Source organism: Olea europaea, unplaced genomic scaffold (assembly GCF_002742605.1).
Source record: "Olea europaea var. sylvestris unplaced genomic scaffold, O_europaea_v1 scaffold578, whole genome shotgun sequence".
In the NCBI taxonomy this organism is placed as follows: domain Eukaryota; kingdom Viridiplantae; phylum Streptophyta; class Magnoliopsida; order Lamiales; family Oleaceae; genus Olea; species Olea europaea.
In genome coordinates this window covers 329,324-353,228 of record NW_019264120.1, presented here as the reverse complement: position 1 = coordinate 353,228, position 23,905 = coordinate 329,324, and the positions used below count along the sequence as shown (strand labels likewise).

The 23,905-nt window shown below is 35.3% G+C and overlaps 1 protein-coding gene and 4 pseudogenes across 1 annotated transcript; 2 read left to right on the top strand and 3 right to left on the bottom strand.

Moving 5' to 3' along the window:
* Positions 1-312: 312 nt before the first annotated feature.
* LOC111389314 lies at positions 313-6,762 on the bottom strand (annotated as a pseudogene).
* Positions 6,763-8,046: 1,284 nt separating this feature from the next.
* On the top strand, positions 8,047-10,496 carry LOC111389313 (tubby-like F-box protein 10). The gene is made up of 5 exons (XM_023014231.1): positions 8,047-8,232; positions 8,597-8,646; positions 9,255-9,727; positions 9,885-9,997; positions 10,403-10,496. The coding sequence occupies exons 3-5, from the start codon at positions 9,380-9,382 to the stop codon at positions 10,494-10,496; spliced, it is 555 nt and encodes a 184-aa protein (XP_022869999.1). The 5' UTR covers positions 8,047-8,232; positions 8,597-8,646; positions 9,255-9,379.
* A 3,448-nt stretch (positions 10,497-13,944) lies between these two features.
* Positions 13,945-17,224, bottom strand: LOC111389312 (annotated as a pseudogene).
* Positions 17,225-19,166: 1,942 nt separating this feature from the next.
* LOC111389329 overlaps positions 19,167-23,905 on the bottom strand; it is an 11,049-nt pseudogene continuing 6,310 nt past the window's right edge.
* Positions 19,447-23,905, top strand: part of LOC111389326 — a 9,451-nt pseudogene continuing 4,992 nt past the window's right edge.

The window sequence follows — 23,905 nt, the reverse complement described above, 5'->3', positions numbered from 1 at the left end:
ATCAGATTCGAATCCGCACATCAAGCTAGCAAAGGACCCCCAATGGACCTAAAAAGTAGAACATTTTAGTGACACGATATATGTAAACTATTAGTGCCTAGTTTCACACTTTCAACAATGACCCATTTAGCCAACATGCCAACAAGAGCAAAACCACACAATACATGCATCCAGGAGTTCTAGGACTTCAAAGTTTCAGCTGTCACAAATATGAATGCAAAGCCATCAGTTAAACAATATACTTGAGATTGGAATAAAAAATTTGTCAGTGCCTTGTTGCATACCATATAGTTAGACATGAAACCACCCACATCAGAAATCCCTAGATCCTTGACGATCATAAGGCCCAAAGCGATCACGATTATATCGATCACCTTGCCCACAACCACCAGCATCCTTGTTACGACCTCCAAATCAATCTCCATTACAGTCAAGGCCATAACTGCCACCACCTCTGCCACCATATCTATCATCCCTGTTCACATACCTACTGCTTTTAGCCCTTTCATCAGGGCATTCTCTAGCAAAGTGTCCAGGTTTACCACACTTAAAGCACCCTTTACCACTAGATCCTCGCCTGCTTCCATACTCAAGATCACGATCACGACAACGACCTCGATCACGATCGCATGAGCGATCATTGTCATAATCTCTACCTGAACCCTGGTTTGCCCTTGCCTTGTTAACGGTAATAGTTCGGCCATCTAAATCAATCCCGTTCATGGCTTCAATGGCCTCTTCCATTGCATTCTTTTCATCAAAGGAGACAAATCTGAAGCCACGAGAGTGTCTAGAGAACTTGTCAACAGCCACCTACAAATACATACAACCACTTGCATGTAAGAGTCCATTCCTATAATATATATGAAGTGTTGAAATGAATTTCAAACATGACATTAAATCATAATTCGTAACTACAGAACAGTAGAGACGGGGCTTGCACAACAGCCATTCTATGTCAGTAATCGTAGCAATTGAGTCTATTCAAACATATTTTCTCAAGAAAATAACGAATCAAAAAGAAAAATAAAATATTAAGTCCACCTCTGTTCATCTGCCGAAGAGAAGAGAGACAAAGAAACAAACAAGCAGACATGTGCGACTAGATTACCTGAATAAATAAAATGCTCATCGGAGCAATCTTATTGCCACTTTCCTTTTTTATGTTCATTTTTTCAGAGGACAGGTCTGGGAAGATAGCCATGCTCTACCGACTACCATCGCTACAATTTATCAAAGTATGGTCTGGAACATATTCGTACTTTCATCACTAGAAATAACAATACCAAATGGATATTAACGTGAATGGATATAGTAACATTTCTGTAATAGTAACAAAAGAGATAAAAGCCTATGACAAAGTCTCAAAAGGTTTCAAAGTGAAGGTATCTTTCGTAAACCAGATTAAACTTTCAACATGATGAACATGGGCCCTATGAAACCAACCATCTATTATAAGATGAAAGAAGCTTATGAAAAAATCATAAGAACATAACAGTGAACCAAGTATACGATTTCAAAATCAAATCAAATGATTACCTTCGCATCGAGAATATGGCCAAACTTGTCAAATGCTTTTTTTAGATCTTAATTTGAGGTTGACCATGAGAGGCCACCAATGAAACAACGATATTCAGTGCTTGTTTGGTAGGGATTTTGATAATTGATTTTTTTATTGTTAGAGATAAAGTGGGTCCTATCTGTGAGAGAAAAATTTAAAAATAACATCTGAATAGTGAAATAACGGTCAAAAAATTGATTTTAATTGACTTAAAATCTACACCAAACAAGCTCTCAACTTCATCTGACATGATTCAAACTGTTTCTTTTCCAAAAAGAAAAGAGGAAGGGGGAAAAGTCAAATTTACAATCAATATCAAAGACAAAGGTATGTGCAAATCTTTCTCATTGCCATTGGCCTCTGATTTTGTGGAGGTTGTTGCTGAATTGAAAGTTTCAACAGGCTTGCTTGCCTCTTAGACTACTCCTGATGACTCCCATCCTTTCAATGCATATAAATGAGCATGAAACAAACAAGGAATGCATCTACCATCTACTCTCTGATTGGATTAATATCTCTACATCTTACAAAAATAGTTATAACCTATATTCTTAGACATAGTGAATCAAAGGCAACCCAGTCACTTTCCCTCTCATGAGACATAAATAGATTGTTGTGAAACTTTGCCCCCTCTTATGAGTTGTGCAAAACGTTTCATAATTTCTTCAAAAATTAGCTCCTTCCTAAAAAATTGTCACGCGTGTCTATATGATTAACAACATCTCTTCTCGTGCCATGAGAAACTTTTTATCTTCTTGACAAAATTCAGATTTTTCTTGAAGTGAACATCACTATTCAATACCAAGTACCATACCAAAGCAATATGTAAATTATTATACATTATACACCAAAAATGCTAACTACTCTAGGCAGAGCCGGTCCTGTGATTTTTGAGGCCTAAGGTGAACTCCAAAAATTAGGCCCCCCCAAAATCAACTTAAATGCAAAATCCAACAAAACCTATTGTGTATTATGCAACATATCGCTAACTTAAAGCTTAATAGTAAGACAACAAATAAATATATTATACAAAAGATTTTTATTATAAAATAACAAAACTAACAACGTTTCAAATAATCATTTAAATACTATTTGCCTTGCTATTTTTGAGGCAAAAACATTAATCAAATCTAAATAATTTCTTTATTCAACCATTTCTTTTTCTATTGATAACATAGCTAATCTGTTCAATCTTTCTTGTGACATAGTTGATCAGAGGTAAATTTTGATCAACTTCAGTTGGAGAAACTTCTTTTCACAAAATATCTCAATCATTTCACAATTAAAGTTTTCAATATAGTTACTATGTGGGCCTGTGCAATTGATCCTATAATAACCAATCATATAAGCCAACCGGGCCACAATTATATAAGCAGACGAGGCTTTAAACATTGTCAATATATTTAATAACAAGTTAGAGCAAGCCATTACTTATTAGAGAAGTAGAATTTCGACAAAAATGAAGGAATCACGCCGTTGATAATTCTACCGTCACAATTCACAAGCCTGAAATAAAAATTTGGCATCAGCCACCAATACAAAACCAAAAGTGGAAACCAAACCAAACCATAGACAAAATTCATTCCAGTTGATATTATTCACCTTACTACTGACAAAAACAACAAACCTAAAATATCTATGGCACCAACCATGTGCATAAGTTCTTCAAATAACATACGATTGAACAAGAGCACAAGAAAAGGAAAACAACAATCTGGTTACTGGACTGCTACGTATGATTTATGTACTAATCTTACCTATCTAAACGACAAAGATTATATTACATGATCATAATAATGAAGATTTTCAGAGGAAAGTATGAAGGTTTGGCTAAAAGTCTTGAAGGAGCTTCTAAAGGAAATTGAGAAAAGTTGAGAAGAGCTACAAGGTTGGGAAATAGAGTGGTGATAATTGTAAAATATAGAAACACTTTGTTGAAATAAAAACAAGACATACTTTTTTATATTAAGGTTATGTTTGAGTCACATTTTTTCAAAAAAAATATATTTTTAAACAATGATTTGACATAATTTCAATAACATATTTTTCAATAAAATAATATTACACGCAAATTCAAAACTTTTCTTTAGTTTTTAGTTACACATTTTTCATCAATACACTATTCAAAAATGCATTATTAGGAATATAATGTGACTCAAACAAGGGCTAATTGTCTACAAAATAAAAATTAATATAAAGCAGAATACATTCAACTTTAAATAAACTAAAACGACACAAAAACTGTGATGCTTCCCAACAAGATGTTCTCCTTTTTTTAAGAGAATTGATTGGCTTTGCATTGCCTCATGAACTTCTATTTGATGAATTTTCAATACCGCCTAATTAAATCTATATTCCACCCACAAGTTTAAAAGAGAAATTAAGACCATTCAGATTGGAATTTCACCAAGAAAATATTACAATAAGCACTCGTGTGTGAAGTTGACTTTTGAGAAATGATTTTATGAAATGTGAATTTTTTTTGTTAGAATATATGATTAATCGATTATAGACCATGCAAACTAGAAATACTTTTGGCTTATTAGTAATGCATAATCAACTTTCTTTCGTAGTACTCTACTTTCAAGAGAAATCAAAAGATAGATGATTTTCTTGAATTTTATTTTTTTCATTTTTTTTATCTTTTGGCAATTGAAACAAATTTCATCCCCAAAAACAATTTCTAGACAATTCAATTCCCTATAATTCGTTTTTCATCCAAATTTCATCTTTGCAATCAAATGGACCCTTATACTTATTGTCATAGAACTACAAAATCCAATAAAGTTGGTAGCAGAGTTAATCGAGGAAGCTAATTAAGAAGAAAGAAAAGAAAAAAGAATTTAATTATAACGTAATTTAAAAATAATATAAGGTGAAACCTAAAATGAGAAATACAAATTTTCTTTTCACTAACATGTAAGAATATGTAAATATCGATTGCATATTTATGTAAATGCTTTATTCTCTGATATTTAATTAATTTAGAATTTTCGTTCTTAAGTGGACATGTTGCCTTTCTCGCGTGCAGATTTAAATTGAAAAATAGAATAATTTACTTTGGGCAAGTCTAGAACCTAATATAATTTAGCTTATCTATTCCAGCATGGTGTTTATACTTTTCACTTTTCAGCTCTGAAATATTCTTTCCAAATAAGGAAATAAAAATTACTTTACAAGATTTACTTTCCATTTTGAATCTATATATTAATACATGGGTTGATATATTTCCATGGAGACCAGACTCATTTAATTAATGTTTGGATATAATTCTGCATAAAGTTGACTTTGATTGGGGGCAAGTGAAAATATGAAAACTAAGTACTTTACGATGTGATTAAAAGGTTAGAAGAGAGTGAGAGCGCTCCCCGGGGCACAGCTCAACTGGTGGATCAATCAACATTTTCTTGCTTCCAGCGGCAGGGTGGAGAGCTCGATTCCAGGTGTGAACCTGCGGCCAAATATTTGGTATGGAGCAATCACTGTGGAGAAGGGTCTCTTGTGCGCAGAAGTGTACGGGCAATGGGGGGAACCTGTGATCCAGTTGAGGCATAACCCGCGATTTACGCCCTTCGAGGTTCTAGAGGCAAGGGTCTTGGGGGGTTCAAGATTTAGTCTGATGTAAGCTGGGATACCTAGATATCAAAAAAAAATAAAAAAAAAATAGAAGAGAGTGAGAGCACATGGCCTGCTAGGAAGCATGTGGCAGCTTGTTGCAGGTCATGGAGGAGCATGTGCAAGGAAAATGTCGTGGGTCCAGAAATCTATGGGAAACATACTTTTCCAGTTTCTTTAAAGGCTTTGGAAATGTGCGAGATACTTAGCGCTTGTTTAGTAGGAATTTTGATAATTGATTTTTTGATCGTTAAAAATAAAATGGGACCAATATGTAAAAGAAGAATTAAAAATGATAATTCAAATAGTGAAATAACGATAAAAAAATTGATTTTAATTAGATTAAAATCTCTACCAAACATGCGCTTAATAACATCTTTGCGTATTTTAATGTTGTTTAGTTACCTGTGTTTAACAATTAGGGTCCGTTTGATTGCAAAAATGAAATTGAAAACGATTTTCAGGAAATTGAATTGCCTAGAAATTTTTTCTTGGAAATGGTAAATTATTTTATTTGATTGTTATAATTTTTCACGTGGAAAATGTTGAAATAAAAGTGTTTTTAGTGCTCATTTGGCTTTGTTTTACATGAAAATTGTCAATTAAAAGGATGGATTTTATTGGTATTAGGAATGAAATTTGTTTCCATTGCCAACAAAAAAAATTCAAGAAAATCATCTATCTTTTGGTGTTCGTTTGACTTTATTTTATATGGAAAATTCCAATTAAAGGGAAATATTTTTTTCACAATAATTCTTAAAATTTGTTTCCTTTGTAAAAAAATAAAAATTCGAAAAGAAAATCTCTACAGTGCCCGGAAAACGAATTCTCACCAATATGGAAAATGCTGACGTGAGAATTCTAATTCAAGAAAAAGATGGGAAAATGTTGACATGGCGGCCAAAGGTGGAAAACAAATTCCTTGAAAATTTTGGTCAATCAAACAGGCGAAAAGTGGAAGTTGGAATTCTTTTTCCATTTTCCCTAGAAAATAAAGGGCTATCAAACATGCCCTTATATACATTTGCTGATTGGTTCTATGAAAGCAAATACTGAATCATGCTTATTTTCCTTCGTAGTCAGGGCCTCGTGATGGAACCATTCAATGCTCCATCAGGAGGGACAAGTATAATTTAACGTAACATCTTTTGTTGTGTCTGAGTCCTGGTATGCATTCTCTAGACCTTCCGAAGTTAATTATGAAAAAAGGTTGAACCCCAACCTTTAGAATCCCCCACCGCTCCATCGCTGGAGTATCGTGAGAGAGGTTAATCGTGGGATGTGCTCCAGCAGGCCAGGGAATAAGAGCTACCCACAAAGAGTTACAATCCATATTTCAAGAATCAAATCCTCACACTGCGGCTATCAGTAAGGCTGAGTATACCTCATCCTTATCCTTTGCACCACTGGGATATGCCCCGAGGGCTTTCGAAGTTAATTATGTATTTGTAGTATTGGGTGTTTAAATGGTACTTCGTTGTCAACCTGACTTTTTGTATCAAAGGATATCTATAATAGCATGAACACTTACTATTTGATAAATTACTAGTAAATGTATTTTGCGTCATGTTAGAAGGTGCTTCCATAGACACGCATGACTTCTTTTTTTAACAAAAAATTATTTGTTTGGCTACAAAAGGTAGCTGATATTATGTTACAAACTGAGAAAGCAAAATTAGGTTGGTCTCCTGATCATTATAAAATCTAACATAATATATTCATGTAAAAACTAGTAGGAAATAAATTTGAAAAATTCTAGATGTACATAATTTTTGTCCATAAGGGTGTCCATGCTTCTCACATAAAGTGGGACCCACAAAGTGTATTTTGTGGTTCACACTTCATGTGAGAGGCATGAACACCTTAATGTACAAAAATTATGTACATCAATCAAATTACAATAAATTTTACGCACTTTAGAAGTACAAAAATGGCCCGCAGAATGGCTATCAATTAGTCTATACATAAGTAATGTAGAGCTATTTTTCTAAATAGATTATTTTAATCTGGAGAATGTTCAACTCTTTAATTACGATTTCACAAATATGCTACAATTGTTTTTTTTTTTTTTTGTCTCCTTGATATCCACTTGACAGTAATTGAGTGAAGCAAGCATGGGGCTGTCCACTTGACAGTAATTGAAAAAAAAAAAGGTAGCTGTCCAAGTCAGAATGCTGCCACAATTTCAAACGTGAGGACCACAAATGATGAAAAAGAGATTTAAAAAAGGACATTTTAAAAAATATTCAATTTTAAAGGTATGAGTTGAAAAATGTCCACTCATTTGAATTTAGTGCCAACTTGTCTCTTATGCCCTTGATGAAAAGTTACGTTTTGAATTGATATTCTCGACACTTTAAATGTCGTTCTCGACATTTGATTTTTTTTATCAATTTGTCACGAATTTTGAGAGGTGAATTTCATGAGAAGCTACATTAAAAAAATGTTTTTTGACATTTCATTTGTCATTCTCGACATTTGAACATCGTTTCATTTATCTAGAATGATATTTCATTTTGAACAAAACATTTTTCTACATTTAAAAATATCGTTCTTGACATTTCTGAATCAATGAAAAATATGACATTTATTGTGATTTGACATGAATACTTTTTGAAATAAATATGACAGGTTATGTGTCAAAATTTTATTGACCAATAACAATATTGTAAAAATGTCCATTTTTTTGTCTTAGTGTGGAATTATAAATTGTTAATAAGGATATTTTGATCTAAATTCTTTCAAATTAGACATTTTTATAACGGTGGACATTTTTACAAATGACTAAGTAAAAATGGATATTTTGTAAAATTTCCTCTTTGTAAAATTGGAAAGAATTGGGGGTGGGTGGGGGGGAGGGGGCTAAACACACGCTTTTGCTTTCTTCTTCTCTCTAGCTCTTCCTTGAATCAGATTTAAATCCCAGCTTATATAGTACGGATGAGTCTCTCTCGATTGCTGGGTCTGTGAAAGTTGACTGAATTTTTGGGTTGGAATATACACACACATATATACATAAATCTAGATGTGGGTTTTCAAGAATTTGAATTCCTGAGGTATATATCTTGATCTGCTTTTCTGATCCTTTGAATTTTTGGTTATATAGATACTTAAATGTTTCATAATTTTGTTCACATTTGATTATCTTTTTTAATTTTAATAACACTACTGGTTTTCAAAGAGTTGAACATTGTGCGGATTCATTTGAGTTTGGGTTTTCTGGGTCTTCCTCATTTATCTATATATTTATTTTTCTATCTTTGTGATAGTTTAGTTTTATTTTGAGAGTGCTAAAGAGCGGTCTTTTGTTAATTTTGATGATTTGTCGAAAGGGTAATGTTTGGTGAAATTTGAGCCTTTTGGATGTCGGGGCTTTTAATTCAGAAAAAAAAAATTATATAATTTATATGGTTCTTGCAGATCTCTGAAGAAGCTATGAAGCTTGGATTTGCTTACAGCCCTTTTAGCAGGTTAGCTACTTATTTTCTTGTTGATACCATTTGAAGGTTTTTTTCTTTTTCTTTTTCTTTTTTCTTTCTTTTTTTTTTATCAAAATGATTTTTTATTTTTTTATTTCCTGAATTTCTTTTTCGGTCCAATATATAAGTTTCAGAGTCACATCTTAAGCTCCAAAGATTATTACCTTATCTCTATGATTTAGCTTTATATTTTTAGGTCCTTAGCACCAAACTTGCAAATCAATATTGTTGTTATGTGGCCAACCGCTAACGAATTCCTTTGAGTCTATATATTAATACATGGATTGATATGTTTCCATGGAGACCGGAGTAATTTAATTAATGTTTGGATATAATTCTGCATGAAGTTGACTTTGATTGGGGCAAGTGAAAATATGAAAACTAATTTCACTTTGAGAACTTAAAGATAAGTTGTGTCCAACAAAAGTTATGTGATTGAATCTACTTTAATGTCCATATGAAGTTGTCCTTTTCTAATTTTCCCTTCTCTTTTTTTTTTTGCCTATCTATAAATGCCTTTCTTTACGCACCCCTTTTTTCTTTTCTTTTTGGTTATACATTTTTGTCTCTGAAAACTATTTACTTTTGCTCATTTGTAGACAAAAATTGATGTAAGCGGGGATTTCATCTATTGGGAAACGACTTTTGAAATACTACTAAGGTTCAGAGAAGTGCCTGATATTAGTTTAGGCATCTTGGTTCCGGTTTACCAGTTTGATGTTAGATGTCATTCCGCTGCATAGCTCGGGATAAACGAGATAGTTTTAGTAGCTTATCCCGGCATAGTTTTGATGTAAGGCTGCCTGGACATCATAGGGTAAAATCTCATGGTTCATTTCATGATATAAATAACCAAACTTTGGTAATTCAGAATAGTCGTTGGGCTAATCTACCACCGGAGCTACTTTATGATGTGATTAAAAGGTTAGAAGAGAGTGAGAGTGCATGGCCTGCTAGGAAGCATGTGGTAGCTTGTGCAGCTGTTTGCAGGTCATGGAGGAGCATGTGCAAGGAAATTGTCAAGGGTCCAGAAATCTGTGGGAAACTTACTTTTCCAGTTTCTTTAAAGCAGGTGACTTTGCACCACTTGTCCTGCTTTGGTATTGTGCAAGATAATAACATTTTTGCGTATTTTAATGTTGTATAGTTACCTGTATTTAACAATTATATGCATTTGCTGATTGGTTCTTTGAAATCAAATACTGAATCATGCTTATTTTTCTTCGTAGTCGGGGCCTCGTGATGGAACCATTCAATGCTTCATCAAGAGGGACAAATATAATTTGATGTACCATCTTTTCTTGTGTCTAAGTCTTGGTATGCATTCTCTAGACCTTTCGAAGTTAATTATGTATTTGTAGTATTGGGTGTTTAAATGGTACTTCATCGTCAACCTGACTTTGTATCAAAGGAGATCTCTATAATAGCATGAACACTTACTACTTGATAAAATTAGTAGTATATGTATTTTGCATCATGTTAGAAGGTGCTTTTATTTCATCTTAAATGATGTCAATGGAGCTTGCTATATTGTCATTCCTCTTTGCTCCCATCCTCCCATTTAGTTTTTCCTTCCTCTTTCTTTCGTTTTCATTCTTTTGGGTGTTTGTATGTGATGTGGTGGGAGGGAAATTGTTCGCATCTTAAAACTTTCTAGCATGCCTGATTCTGGATTTTTCTTCTATCTTCTTGGGTTTATTTCAGTGAACATACATTGAATATATCTAAGTTTTACAATGCTCCGCAGACAGCGATTAAATGTTTTTCAGCTCCTCATTAAATTTGATGTAGAGCTTAGTTACATGGGAAGAGAAACTTGGAGGAGTCATGGAATGACTTAGAGTTCTTCGTGAGGAAATTTGGTTTTTTTGAAGCACTATCTAAATAAATCACCTAGTTATGTTTATACTCAAACTAAAAGTATCATAATTTTGCTTTGCATTTTTAGCATTATATCATATCAACAAGTGCGAAGAAAAATCATAACGTGGAATCTTTTAACTGCCTCTTGTTACTTGGAGAAGCAATCTATTTTTCTTCGTATGTGAATTGAGCGCGCTTGCTAATTTGTGATAACATCAAGAATTTGTGGGTGAAATAGTTATTTTTTATTATCAAAGATCAAGTTTTAAGTACTTGGCTGATAGCACTTCCAAAGATTTATCTACCAGTTTGGCTTTTATGTTTAGAGGTGTTTTACTCCCTGATATTCTCATTGAGTGCTTCCTAAACCAACGCTACAAGATTTTTTTTTTGTTATTATGATAAAAACATCGATAGAAATATTAAATGAAGAATGAGAAAATAGCAAGAAAGTCCAATTACATAAATAAGAATCCAAAATAAAAATAAAGTCTACAAACAAAATAAAGTTCAACTAGAAATAAAAATTAATATGTCCTCATCGCAGAGCAAACAGAAGCTTATGGTATTATGGAATCCTTCTTCTTAAATCTTAAAAATGCTTGCAATTATCTATTTATTCTAAATTGCATTGCTTGGCATGCTCGTTTCTTAGGCTATGGCAAGGTGCGGTCAGCCTATACCTTCCAGCGCTTTCAACAATGTTGGCTCCATTTTCGCATATTCGGTGAGTATTTGTTAACCAATGTTCATCATTTTTTTAATCATTCTAGGGACTTCTATTTCTTAGAGAAGAATGGTGTGTTTAGAAAGATGTGACGATGTAATGTCTATGATTACTTTTTACTTCCAAAACAATCAAGCTTGACAAAGTTCTTACAATTTTTCTGAATGCTGTATTTTTTGTCACTACAAATAGATTTCATTAATCTTTCTCTATATGGCTAACCTAATATTTCACATGAATTACTTGGCTATTCGAACTCCTAAATCTATCTTTTTATGAAAATTTTGCTGGAATCTTTTGTTTTCAGGTCTGTTATGATTGGAGCAAGGCTACCGAAAATCACAACCCTGCAACAACAATATTCCTGCATGTGCCACAGGTCTTGCTTTGTTTGAAAATGTCCCCCCTTGACATTAGATCTATTGTGGTTTAAATCCTGAACACGCTATATTGTGCAGGAGTCTGAAGTCAACGGCAAACCGAGGATTGGAGCCGGTGGTCAAAAGTAGTGATCTTTTGTAGAACGTGATTTTGTTGATTCTGAACACGCTATATCGTGCAGGAGTGTGAAGTGAAAAGCAATCCAAGGATTGGGCTTAGAGGAAGAAGGTAGTGATCTCTTCGAGAATGTGATTTTGTTAATTCGAGAACAAATTAAACATTTGAGTTCAAATTTTATCTACAAAATTTCATATATTAGACCTTTATAAAAAAAAATTGTATTCGACTGCTATTGGTGGCCTCGCCCAAATAATGTGAATACAACAATCAATATATTTCAATAAAATGCTAAACTCTCTAACTAGAAAAATCAATACCAAATAATGTGAATACAAACATCCCAATGAGTTTGGCGAGGCGTAAAAAACTTGGTCGAGGCCTCCAAAAGGTAAAGAAAAAAAGAATAGTCGAATACAATTTTCTTTTGTAAGGGTCTAATCTAATATACGGAATTTTGTATATAAGATTTGAACTCAAAACTTAAGTTGTTCTAGAATTAAAAAAAACTACCATCTACAAAAGATAACTACATTTTTCCTCCAAGCCCTATCCTTGGTTTGCCTTTGACTTCAAACTCCTGCAAAACCAACCAAATATAGCGTGTTCAAGATTTAAACCACAATGGAGCTCTAATGTCAACGGGAGAATATTTTCAAACAAAACAGGACTTGTGGCAAATGCGGATAAATATATGTTTTTACTGTTGCAGGGTTGTGATTTTTTTGCACCCTTGTTGCAATCATAATAGGCCTGAAAACAAAAGATTCCAGCAAAATTTTAATGTAAATCAAAGTGAAACAATTTATTAATCACATCTTTCATGGGTTTTACAACTTTTCAATTACACATTTTAAAAATTTCTATCACAATCTATTGAAAAATCTAATTTTAATACCCACCAAACATCCTTAGAGAAAGTTCCTCAGTAATTCCACTATGGCAGGGTAATGAAAACACTACATCTAACCTGACGTCTAATGCTTAGGAACTTTTTTAAAATTTGAGTTTGACACAAATTATTATTAGCCATTCAGTATTGGATGATCAAAGTTCTTGATGCCCACAAAAAATAAATTAATTAATTGATCATGTAAAATCAAACCTTCAGTATAGAAGTGAAAATGCACGCTGGTGGGAGAGAAATAAGGGGAAACCAATAGATGTACGAAGAGAAAATTAGGATGAGACGAAGAATGCATATTTTCGTCAGAATTCGGTGAGCAGCAGTCTCCGACAGAAATTTTGAAGGGCAAAACCATCCTTAAGGTTATTGAAACGAACATAATCAATAAATCCAAATCTCAACCAACAGGAGATAACAATTGCTAAAATCTTGAAGATTATCTCTAACGATGCTGCAAATCACAACAGGAATGCAACTCTTCCTTCGTTATACTTCCATAGAAAACAAGAGCTATAATGGACCTGAATAGGGCTTTCCGCAATTCAAAAAGCTTTTTCAATTAAATAATGCTTAAATGTAGCCCAATAGCAAAAGCAAGCCAACCATCAAGTATCAAGTAATTATTAGCCAGGTAGCCTGCCAAAATTTTAACATTATTAATACCGCAAGAATTGAAAACTAAGAATTGAGTGGACGTCTTGGGCAACGATCAAATGTAGAAAATAAACAGTTACCCATATCAACTCCTGTTTTATCATTATAAACCGAGTTCAGAGGAGAATACAAGGAGCCTGGCTTCTAAGGCAGAATCTATGTTTAGTACCAATTCCAAGATCTCAACATCATTCCTCATACACTTGAGAGGAACAGGGCCAATGCAAGAATATAAGAATCCAGAAGCAGTTAATTGTGGTGTAAGCAAGAAAGGAGACTACCAGTTGGAATAACAGCATTCAAAAGTGAAAGATCATATTCGAATCCGCACATCAAGCAAGCAAAGGACCCCCAATGGACCAAAAAAGTAGAACATTTTAGTGACACGATATATGTAAACTATTAGTGCCTAGTTTCACACTTTCAACAATGACCCATTTAGCCAACATGCCAATAAGAGCGAAACCACATAATACATGCATCCAGGAGTTCCAGGACTTCAAAGTTTCAGCTATCACAAATATGAATGCAAAGCCATCAGTTAAACAATATACTTGAGATTGGAATAAAAAATGTCAGTGCCTTGTTGCATACCATATAGTTAGACATGAAACCACCCACATCAGAAATCCCTAGATCCTTAACGATCATAAAGCCCAAAGCGATCACGATTATATCGATCACCTTGCCCACGGCCACCAGCATCCTTGTTACGGCCTCCAAATCAATCTCCATTACAGTCAAGGCCATAACTGCCACCACCTCTGCCACCATATCTATCATCCCTGTTCACATACCTACTGCTTTTAGCCCTTTCATCAAGGCATTCTCTAGCAAAGTGTCCAGGTTTACCACACTTAAAGCACCCTTTACCACTAGATCCTCGCCTGCTTCCATACTCAAGATCACGATCACGACAACGACCTCGATCACGATCGCGTGAGCGATCATTGTCATAATCTCTACCTGAACCCTGGTTTGCCCTTGCCTTGTTAACGGTAATGGTTCGGCCATCTAAATCAATCCCGTTCATGGCTTCAATGGCCTCTTCCATTGCATTCTTTTCATCAAAGGAGACAAATCTGAAGCCACGAGAGTGTCTAGAGAACTTGTCAACAGCCACCTACAAATACATACAACCACTTGCATGTAAGAGTCCATTCCTATAATATATATGAAGTGTTGAAATGAATTTCAAACATAACATTAAATCATAATCCGTAACTACAGAACGGTAGAGACGGGGCTTGCACAATAGCCATTCTATGTCAATAATCATAGCAATTGAGTCTATTCAAACATATTTTCTCAAGAAAATAACGAATCAAAAAGAAAAAGAAAATATTAAGTCCACCTCCGTTCATCTGCCAAAGAGAAGAGAGATAAAGAAACAAAACCAAAAGTGGAAACCAAACCAAACCACAGACAAAATTCATTCCAGTTGATATTGTTCACCTTACTACTGACATATCTCACAAAAACAACAAACCTAAAATATCTATGGCACCAAACATGTGCATAAGGTCTTCAAATAACATACGATTGAACAAGAGCACAAGAAAAGGAAAACAACAATCTGGTTACTGGACTGCTACATATGATTTATATACTAATGTTATGGCTCCATTTGGGATTTGACAGTTCATCAAATATGTCATTAGCAACAGGACAACTGACATATAACATTCTTGCTAATCAATATATGTTTTTATTTTTTCAATAGTAATAAAATAGAAGAAACACAAGAGTTGGGAAGCACGAACAAAGGAAAAATTAGGCAAACCTTCATCAGCAAGACAGCAACACTCTCTTAACATCAATCTACCTGAAATAAAACCACATACATAGGCTAAGTAAGAGAAATTGTAATTTTTCTGTGAGTTTACTTCGTCATGAATCTTGACAAGAAAAAATTAATTACATAATAAACATACCATGATCAAATCGAAGAGGACAGGCAATAAATTGACGATCGACACAAGAAAGAGAGTTAACAAACACTTAAAAAGGGCAATAAATTAGGCCTTTAAGGCTGAAAATGGGCGACTTCTTGTTCTTGTCTCCAGGTAGTCATAAAAAAATCTATTCAGTAACTAATACAAGGATAAATATAAATTTTGCATGCAATAATGCATTCAATTTGATGACATACAACATAATTCCCTCTTGAAATTACCTTTTCATTGTCGAATATGATGGTAGTGTTGAATATGTTTTTGCAATAATTGAGTAAAAAGTTCCAGCATCCACATTTGTTCAACATTTTTACAAACATATCTCATACATTTTTAGACCACTTGTTTCATTTTCAAGTTTGTTGGTTGTGATGATTTCTTGCAAGCTGTAGTTTTTGATCGATTGAGTTTGACATTTTCGTCAATTTTGCTAAAAAATCATTGGACTAGTCAGTGCTTAATTGGAATTAATATTCCTATAATCTATGTGCAATTGACGAGTCCCAATGTTTAGAATTTCTTTTGTGATGCATCTGATAAAAGTTTAATAGAGAAAATGGATCCCATTCTTTAGAAAGTTAATAACTCCCAGAGGATAGATTGTTGAATTGAACAGAATAATATATGCAGACCTCCAATATTTTCCTTGACTTGGTGCAAGTGTTTTTTTGTCAATATCTTAAGAATTTCATACTACTCATATAGTTCAGACGTAATGATATTACTAATAGATTCAACTTTTCTCACCTACCTGCATAAATTAATCAAACACATACACTAGATATTTTTAAATTTTTGGTTTAGAATATAGTGATTTTTGAGATAGTATGAGCATTCTTCACTTTAGATTTATTTAATTAACTGCAACCATAAGTGTATGCATGAGAATTTTGTAGATAAAATATTAGCGAAGCAATAATATGCTCCCAATACTTTTGAATAGTGCAATAAATCTTCAACAAATTTTCTTAACATTTACAATTTCTACACTAATAAATACACAATAAATACAACATTCGTGCAACGCACGTGACAAAGACTAGTGTTGTATAATGAAATGGTTAGTTCCATTTAGGGCTGGACAAACTTCTAAATCGAACCAATCGAACTGAACCCGAACCCGACGGTTGTTCTCAAATTAAATACCCGAACGAGTATTTGAATTGAAAATCGATGGGTATGGTTCAATTCATGATTTTAGACCAAGAACCGAATCTTCCTATTTTTTTATATTGAATAAATCAAATTATTTTAATTTTTTTCTAAATAAATTAACAAATTAGGTGATTGATTGATACTCCATCTCCTAAGCCCTAGCCTAGCTAGCTTGACCAATCCAACCAATTTCTAAATCCAATTTTTTTGCCCAATTATTTGTTTCGTTTCTAATTTTTTAATTTTTAGCCCAAGTGCCCTTTTTATTCTTCCATTTCTTAGCGCAACATTCAAGTGATCCAACCCACTAATGACTAACCCTAAATAAACTACACACATTATCACCTACATATCACACATGTGACATTCCAAACCCCAAATAGAAGTATAGAACCATCAACTCCAAGTCCAAAGCTATGACCTCTGGGCTCCGACCGAAACTGTGACCTCTGGGCTTCGACCGTGATCTCCGACCGTTGATCATTTGAACAAGGTAGTGTGTAAGCTTCCCTATATGTGATTGGTAAATTAATCATGTAGAACAACTTGTTATTTACATATTATTAAATTGGACTACGTTAATTTGTAAAACTACGATTGAATGTGTCATTAATTGTATTTATATTGTGTTGTTATAAATGTTAAAAAAAATTTAACTAAAGTAAGGAATTGAACGGAACCAAACCCGAACGGTTCCATAATTATATTTGGACCCGACAGTTTCGTTTACTAAATACCTGAAATTTTTTGGTTCAGTTCGGTTCTCTTTAAAATCGAACCGAACCGACCCGCACCCAGGTCTAGTTCCATTAGTTACTATGAAATCGAATCAAATCAAATTGATTTGGTTTCACAATCAAAATTTTTAAATTATTATTTCGAATTTATAATACAAATTTCTATCACCAAAACTAAATACTCACATTCAAAATAAAAAACAATAAGCCCTCGTTTGGCCCCTATTAAATTTTATTTCATTTTTGTCTCTCTTATTTTCAACAATACAATCTTTCACAAAATAATATTATATGTAAATCAAAAAAATTTCCTTCGTTTCAACCACTCATTTAAAAAAAATACTATTTCACCCATTTTCATTTCCAAAAAATTGGGGCCAAACGAGGGCTAAATCAAATAAAAATCAACTTGGTTCAATACAAGTGAGTAATTTCATTTTTAACAAAATTATATTTAATAGAAATCATTCACCTAATAAACATATTAAATGAAAAGCAATTGTGTAAGAATTGGTTCTTGATTTTCTTTTCTCGATTCTGGGTATTAGAACTGGAATTGAATAAGAACCATTTAAAAATTTACCATCCTAGCTGTACAACCGGGATTAACAATTTCGATTGACAACCACTCACATGACAGGGGCACCACGATTAATAAGAAATCCTGGGCATCTTCTGGTGAGAGGTTATCAACCCCGATTATATAATTAGCCAGGGTTGGACACGGTCCGATTCGGGTCTAAAGAGAACCGAACCAAACCAAACAGAAAATTTCAGGTATTTAGTAAGTAGAACCTTCGGGTCCAAATATAATTATGGAACCGTTCGGATTCGATTCGGTCCGATTCAATTCTGTTCAGTTCCATATCATAATTACATTTTCTAACATTTATAACAACACTACATAAATACAACTAATAATATATTCAATCATAGCTTTTACAAATTAACGAAGTCCAATTCAAAAACATATAAATAACAAGTTGTCCAATAAGATTAATTTACCAACATATAAAAATACCAAAAAGTAGATACTAATGGTAAAATATTGGCGATCCATATTAATATTTCATTTGCTTCAGCCTTCAAGTCTACATAAAAAAAAATTCTTAAATTACAAGTTATAGAGATAAAATATTATTAAGTATTACTAATACTTTCCAACTATTTGATTTAATCATCAATTGCTTGACTTGCCATACAAAGAATCTCTACATAAAAAAATTGAAAAAGCATAATTAACAAACATAAATCGACTAAAAATACTAATAAGATTTAATAAGAAATGGAAGAATAAAAAGGGTTTGATGTTGGGCACTTGGGCTAAAAATTATAAAATTAGAAATGACACAAATAATTGAGAAAAAAAATTGGATTTAGAAATTGGTTGGGATGAGTCAAGCTAGCTAGGCTAGAGTCAGGGAGATGGAGTATCAATCAATCATCTAATTAGTTAAATTGTTTAAAAAATTGAAATAATTTGATTTATTCAATATAAAAAAATTAGAATATTCGATTTTTATTCGGTTTTTCGATTCTCAATCTAGAACCGAGAATCGATCCGTACCCATCGGTTCTCTATTCGAATACCCATTCGGGTATTTAACTTGAGAAGAACCGTCGGGTTCGGTTCGAAAGTTTTGCTCAACCCAAAATTTAAATAAAACTAAATTGATTAGTCATAAATCAGCTTCGTTGGTTTCGATTTTTTTATCCAACTCATGTACTTGTCGATCAAGGTTATTGAGGTAGAGTTAGTGGATCCGTATTATTGACACGAAATTAGTGGGTTCGCTAAAATTGTGTGACACTTTGAGCCAATATTTTTTATTTTCTTAAAGTAAACATATCTAAATTCATACAAGGGAACATTGACGCGAATGGAAGAAATCAACCATTTACTATCTACTATTATAGATTCACATTATCATTTAATCGTTGATTTTTACAAAGCCAAAGATATGTGGAAACAATCTGAATTCTCTACTCTCAATTTCTTCTTAAATCAATATTCCTTATAGTCCAAGAGCTCCAAGGGGTGTCTTCCATTGGCCAGCTTCAAAGTAAAATATAAAGCATAGCCAACATAACAAGTCTTGCATGTTTAATTTCTGCAAGTTTCAATCTCTCGAGTTTCTCCGTCCATCCTTGAGTGTACCTGCAAATCCCAATAGGATCAAAGAATTTGCCTCCGGGATAGCCTTGTTCGACAGTTGCATTGGTGAAGTTTTCTGCAGTTCTTGACTGTGGTACTGGCGGAGACAGTGGGGGGCTTTGTTGGGCTGTAGCCCAGCAATGCCCCCAACCCATGTAATTTTTGACCTCAACTTCACCTCCCCACCTTACATGTATTGGAGAATAATATCTTTACCTTATTTAATTGTGTCTTAATTTAGTATATGTATATTCATTGATCTGTATTCATTATAGAATTCCTAATGTACTATAATTGTTGTAATTTACTTTGGTAAAAAGATCCTACGGGCTGTAGGAGTCTATGGTCATTAGGAAACTGAATATTAGGGCTGCCGTCCATGTATGTATTTAAGGCTGTCATCTTCTTCATTGAAATATATGAAAATTTCCCAACAGTTATTGATACTTTATATGGTATCAGAGCTTTACGCTTAACAAGCTTCGATCATGGCCTCAACTGAATCATCTAACACTGAAACCACTGATCAAACGCTCGCCAACACCACTCCACCGACTCCACCTTCTCCCACAGTACTCTATCCTCCCATTGTCATCAACGCTCAAGCCCAACTACCCATTAAACTGACCCCAACGAATTTTCCTGTCTGGCATATTCAATTTCACAGCCTTCTTATTGGCTTTGATCTATTGGGTTTCGTCGACGGTACCTTCCCTCGGCCAGTACAAAACACAACCGAACGTGCACCCTGGATTCGACAGGATCAACTACTCCTCAATGCCATCGTCAGCTCTCTCTCGCCAAATCTGGTCTCGTTTATTGCCGCCGCAAGAAAGTCACATGAAGCACGGATTACCATACAAAACACCTATGTTAGACCCTCACGTGGCCGCATTATGCACCAAAAAAATGCTCTTGGCAGTCTACAAAAAGATGAACTAGTTCTTCATATTCTTCGTGGCCTTGGCTCTGAATATAATGGTTTGGCAGAGGCTATTCGTGCTCGTGATACCTCAATCACATTTGATGAACTGCACGAAAAACTGGCTACCAGGGAAACCCAACTCCAACCTCCTTCATCTGGCTCTCCCTCTCCTTTTCAACCTATTACGGCCAATATTGCCTCTCGAAATCCACCTGCCACACGATCATACAACTTGTCTTCTGGTGGCTCACGGCCCCATTATACACCCGAGCAGCGTCCTCCATCAAAAACTCCCAGACCTCGGACCAACAATACCCCAGATTACTCTCCTCGACCATACCTTGGCAAGTGCCAACTCTGTGGGGAACAAGGTCATTCGGCCAAACGCTTTACTACCTTTCGTTAGTCACCAGTCATCTCCAACTCCACTCCTTCACATCAGCCACGGCAACACCAAGCAAATCTGGCTGCTCACTCCATTGATTCGGCTACTCAAGAATGGTTTCTTGACTCCGGCGCATCGCACCATATAACCAATGATCTTGGCAACCTCTCCCTTTACTCTAATTATTTTGGGCAGGATGATGTTCAAATTGGTGACGGTAATGGATTACACATCACACACACCGGTCACACTCGTTTTTAATCTCATAACTTTGTTTTTTCCCTGTCTACCATTCTCTATGTTCCTCGCATAGCTCGTAATTTGATCTCTGTCTCTCAGTTTTGCTCATAAAATAATGTTAGCATTGAATTCTTACCCACCTCTTTTATTGTGAAAAACTTTATCACTCTTCCCTAAATTTCTCCAAACTCAACGTGTTTGGGTGCCTATGCTACCCTTGGCTACGCCCGTATAACGCTCACAAGCTTGAGTCCCGCTCCAAACCGTGTGTTTTCCTTGGCTATAGTCTCTCCCAAAGTGCCCACTATTGTTTTGACATTCCTACTGGACGTGTGTATACAAGTCGTCACGTTAAATTTGTTGAAAACATTTTCCCCTTCTCTACATCCTCCACTTCCCCTATGACCCCTGAAGCTGATTCCTAGTTTTTCACCTCTTCCCCCTGATCACTGGTTCTGATGGTCTTACTGATGGTGTGCGTACTCAGCCATCCGCCACTGCCCCAGCGGGGTTGGAGTTCGTCCTTGCCATTTCTCCTACACCATCACCCGATTTTGGTCCTACTGGTTCGAATAATTCTGCCCCCCTTCCACTTCCCTACCTTCATCTCCTACTTCGTCGTCTTCATCTCCCAACGTCCCACTTCCCACCACTCCCGTCCCCAGCCCTTCCCCACCACCATCATCTCATTCCTCTTCTCATCTCATGCCTTCCCCTAACACACCTGAACACATGCATCCTACTCGAAATCTTGCACAACTTCTCCACTCTCCTCCCCCGCCCAATCAAGTTCCTATCTGTTGTCCTCCTATCTCTCCAGTTCCCGGCAGCTCTCGGTTACCATCTTTCCCTTCTTCCTACACGAACCTGCCACCTCCTCCCCCACGTCCCCACTCCTTACACCCAATGTAAACCAGGAGAAAAACTGCTCATCATACCACCTCTATACCCTGCCAACTCCCTCGCGAACCAACCACTGTCATTCAAGCCATGAAAGATCGAAAATGGCGTTCAGCCATGTGTGATGAGTATAATGCTCTTATTAAAAATGGCACCTGGACTCTTGTGCCTTGTGACTACTCTCAAAATGTTATTGGTTGCGAGTGGATCTTTCGCATTAAGCGAAAAGCTGATAGGTCACTTGATAAATACAAGTTGCGTCTTATGGCCAAAGGGTTTCTTCAACTCCCCGGACTAGATTATTGTGACACCTTCAGTCCGGTTGTCAAACCCTCTACCATTCGTCTAATTCTTTCCCTTTCAGCTATGCATGGTTGGCATCTCAAACAACTTGACGTCAATAATGCATTTTTACGTGGTTCCATATCTGAGAATGTATACATGCAACAACCTCTAGGCTTCATCAATCATCAATTCCCTGATTATGTGTGTCATCTCCAACGGTCTCTTTATGGACTCAAACAGGCTCCCCGTGCCTGGTACTCTGAACTCAAGCAGTTCCTTGTGTCTATTGGGTTTCGTAACTCCAGAGCTGATGCCTCACTCTTTTTCCTCCACCGGCAGTCTACAGTTCTTTTTCTTCTTGTCTACGTCGATGACATTATCCTCACTGGTAACTCCTCCTTTGCTATTGCCTCCTGTATTCAGAAGCTTGCTAACAAATTTTCCATTAAGGACATGGGAGATCTCTCTTACTTTCTTGGCATGGAAGTCATCTCTAGCACACATGGCCTTTTTCTTTCACAGCGCAAATATATTCTTGACATACTAGATCGAACAGGTTCGTTGTCATCGAAACCTGCTGTCAGTCCCATGCCAACATCCCATGTCCCTGCTCTACATGAAGGTCAACCCATGACCCATCCTTCTGACTATCGTTCTGCTCTTGGTGCACTACAATACTTGGCATTGACACGTTCGGATATTGCTTTTACTGTCAACAAACTCTCTCAATTCATGCACTCCCCAACTTCGGTCCATTGGTCTGCCCTTAAATGTCTACTACGTTATTTACATGGGACTCTTGATCATGGTCTTTTACTCCAACGTAACTCTCCGTTAACTCTTCATGCATTCTTTGATGCTGACTGGGGTTGCAACATCTCATACCGAACATCCACTGGTGCTTATGTTGTGTTTCTTGGCTCCAATCCGATCTCCTGGAGCTCCAAAAAGCAAAGCATCATTGCTCGCTCTTCCACAGAAGCTGAGTATCAGTCCATTGCTGCCACGACTGAACAAATCACCTGGCTTCAAGCTCTACTTCATGAAATTGGCTTCACATTGCCTTCCACTCCTGTGGTCTATTCTGATAATGTTGGAGCTACCTATTTATGTGCTAATCCTGTGTTTCATTCTTGAATGAAACATATCACACTTGACTTTCACTTCGTTCACGAAAAGGTTCAATCAGGCAAGCTTCGTGTGTCTCATGTCTCTGGCTCTGATCAGTTAGCTGACAGCTTAACTAAACCGGTTCCACGCTCCAAATTCTCCAGCATTCGGTCCAAGATTGGTGTCCATCCGTCCTCCATCTTGAGGGGGCGTATTGGAGAATAATATCTTTACCTCATTTAATTGTGTCTTAATTTAGTATATGTATATTCATTGATCTTTATTCATTATAGAATTCCTAATGTACTATAATTGTTGTAATTTACTTTGGTAAAAAGATCCTACAGGCTGTAGGAGTCTATGGCCATTAGGAAACTGAATATTAGGGTTGCCGTTGTTGAGTAGTAAACTTGATTTTTGGACTAAATAATATGGGCTTAAGGATTTTGCTTATAGGCCCAAATCAATTAAAAGGCCCAACATGCATAGCATTTCTAGAAGCATTATCTAGAAAAATCTATATAAATATCTACTAGAAATATCTATATAAATATCTAAGTAAGATATGTAGTTTTATAAAGAATATCTAGAGAATTCTAGGAAAATATCTTGATATGTGGTCTAGGTGTCTCTAGAAAATGTGTGGACTAGAATCTTCTTGTAAACACTATATAAAGGGGTAGTGCCCTCCATTTTGTAACAAGCCAAAAAAGTTTGTAAAGTCTTGAATTTGAGAAATACAAGTTTCCTTTTT

Excerpts from the sequence above, each read along its gene's own strand:
- LOC111389313 (XM_023014231.1), top strand. The coding sequence starts at position 9,380 with ATGTCATTCCGCTGCATAGCTCGGGATAAACGAGATAGTTTTAGTAGC. Across the intron at positions 9,728-9,884 it reads TTCCAGTTTCTTTAAAGCAG|TCGGGGCCTCGTGATGGAAC; the intron begins GTGACTTTGCAC and ends TTTTCTTCGTAG. Across the intron at positions 9,998-10,402 it reads CATTCTCTAGACCTTTCGAA|ACAGCGATTAAATGTTTTTC; the intron begins GTTAATTATGTA and ends AATGCTCCGCAG.